General features: G+C 49.3%; 1 protein-coding gene across 1 annotated transcript in view; it reads right to left on the bottom strand.

Moving 5' to 3' along the window:
* Positions 1–109, bottom strand: part of LOC119592396 (vegetative cell wall protein gp1-like) — a 15,082-nt gene extending 14,973 nt beyond the window's left edge. Inside the window, exon 1 of the mRNA XM_037941218.1 lies at positions 35–109. Within this exon, the coding sequence (XP_037797146.1) occupies positions 35–109 (75 nt within the window). The remainder of the gene's footprint in view (positions 1–34) is intronic.
* Positions 110–1,285: the final 1,176 nt, after the last annotated feature.

Here is a 1,285-nt window from a genome sequence, read left to right as displayed (position 1 = left end):
ACAACCCCCTCCCACTACACCCCCACCTACACACCCACGCCAAAGCATCATCGACAAAGGCACCACCGCCAGCATCCACAGCATCTCCCGAAATCCCAGCATCTCTCATCTCCGCTCTCATCTGCACCTCCCACACCGTCAAGCTATCAACGCAGCCTCAGTAAGGATCTCGGTCTAGCCATGAAAATAGGATTCTGTTTGCTCATTATACGAGTAACAAAAGAGATGCTTGGTACAGGTGCCTTTGATGGGGGGTGGGGTGCGTGGGGAAAGGGTGGGGTGCATGTGGAGGGGGAATGGGGATGGGGTGGATAGGGGGAGAGGGCTAGGAGGGTAGAATGGGGAACGGGGTGAAGGATGAGAGAGTTGGGGATGGGGTTGGGCATGAGGGATGGGGAGAGGGTGGGGGAAGGCGGAAAATGGGGGAGGGGTGGTGAAGGGAGGTAGGGATGGGTGAAGGGGTGGAGTAAGGAGGGACTGAGACAGGAGAGAGGGAATAGGGTGGGGAAGAATAGATAATTGAGATAGGGAGAGGGAAGAATGGGGAAGAATAGATAGTAGAGACAGGGAAAGGAAATGGGGTAAGAGAAGGGAAGGGAAGTGAGGTGGGGGAAGGGAAGGGATGATGGGGTTGGTAGGGGGTAACTGATAGTTCGTGGTTAAGTCGACGGGGAGGCGATGGGGGTGGGGTCCGCACCGTGGGGAGCGGGTAATGGGTGATGGGGGAAGGGTCAAGTCAAGTTAACTTATTTCCTGCGTGACAAGCACAATCCTAAGAACTTACGACGTTCCTGACATGCAAAGTGTGTTTGAATCATTGCCTGCACGATAAGAAAGGCGAATGAATAATGGTTTTGCACAGCCGAAAATAGACTCTCAGAAGGGCCAACACCACCATAATAAACCAAGAGAAAAACAAACACAAAGAAATACAACTTTTTTAACACCTACCCTTCAACCCAGAAACAAAACATCAACAACGAAACAATACAACCAAGTTATAACATTTACTTCACCCACAAAAAAATAGAAATTAAAAAAATAAATACAAAATCAAAAACACAACCTATATTTAACACCCCATTACACGAGTCAACAACGTAAACAAAATCAAACGATACATTCCTCCTGCAAAAACAGAGGTCGGTTAATCTACCAAAATCCCAGAGGAAAATCTGGCCGTTCCTTTGGGCGTGGCTGCCACCAGGATACCCGCTCTTGTGATGGATAAAACAAATCTCAGATTCGCTGGTGGATTGGGAGAGGGAGGGAGAATGTGGGGACG

Source organism: Penaeus monodon, chromosome 30 (genome assembly GCF_015228065.2).
Source record: "Penaeus monodon isolate SGIC_2016 chromosome 30, NSTDA_Pmon_1, whole genome shotgun sequence".
NCBI lineage: Eukaryota > Metazoa > Arthropoda > Malacostraca > Decapoda > Penaeidae > Penaeus > Penaeus monodon.
This window is presented reverse-complemented; position numbering and strand designations above follow the sequence as displayed.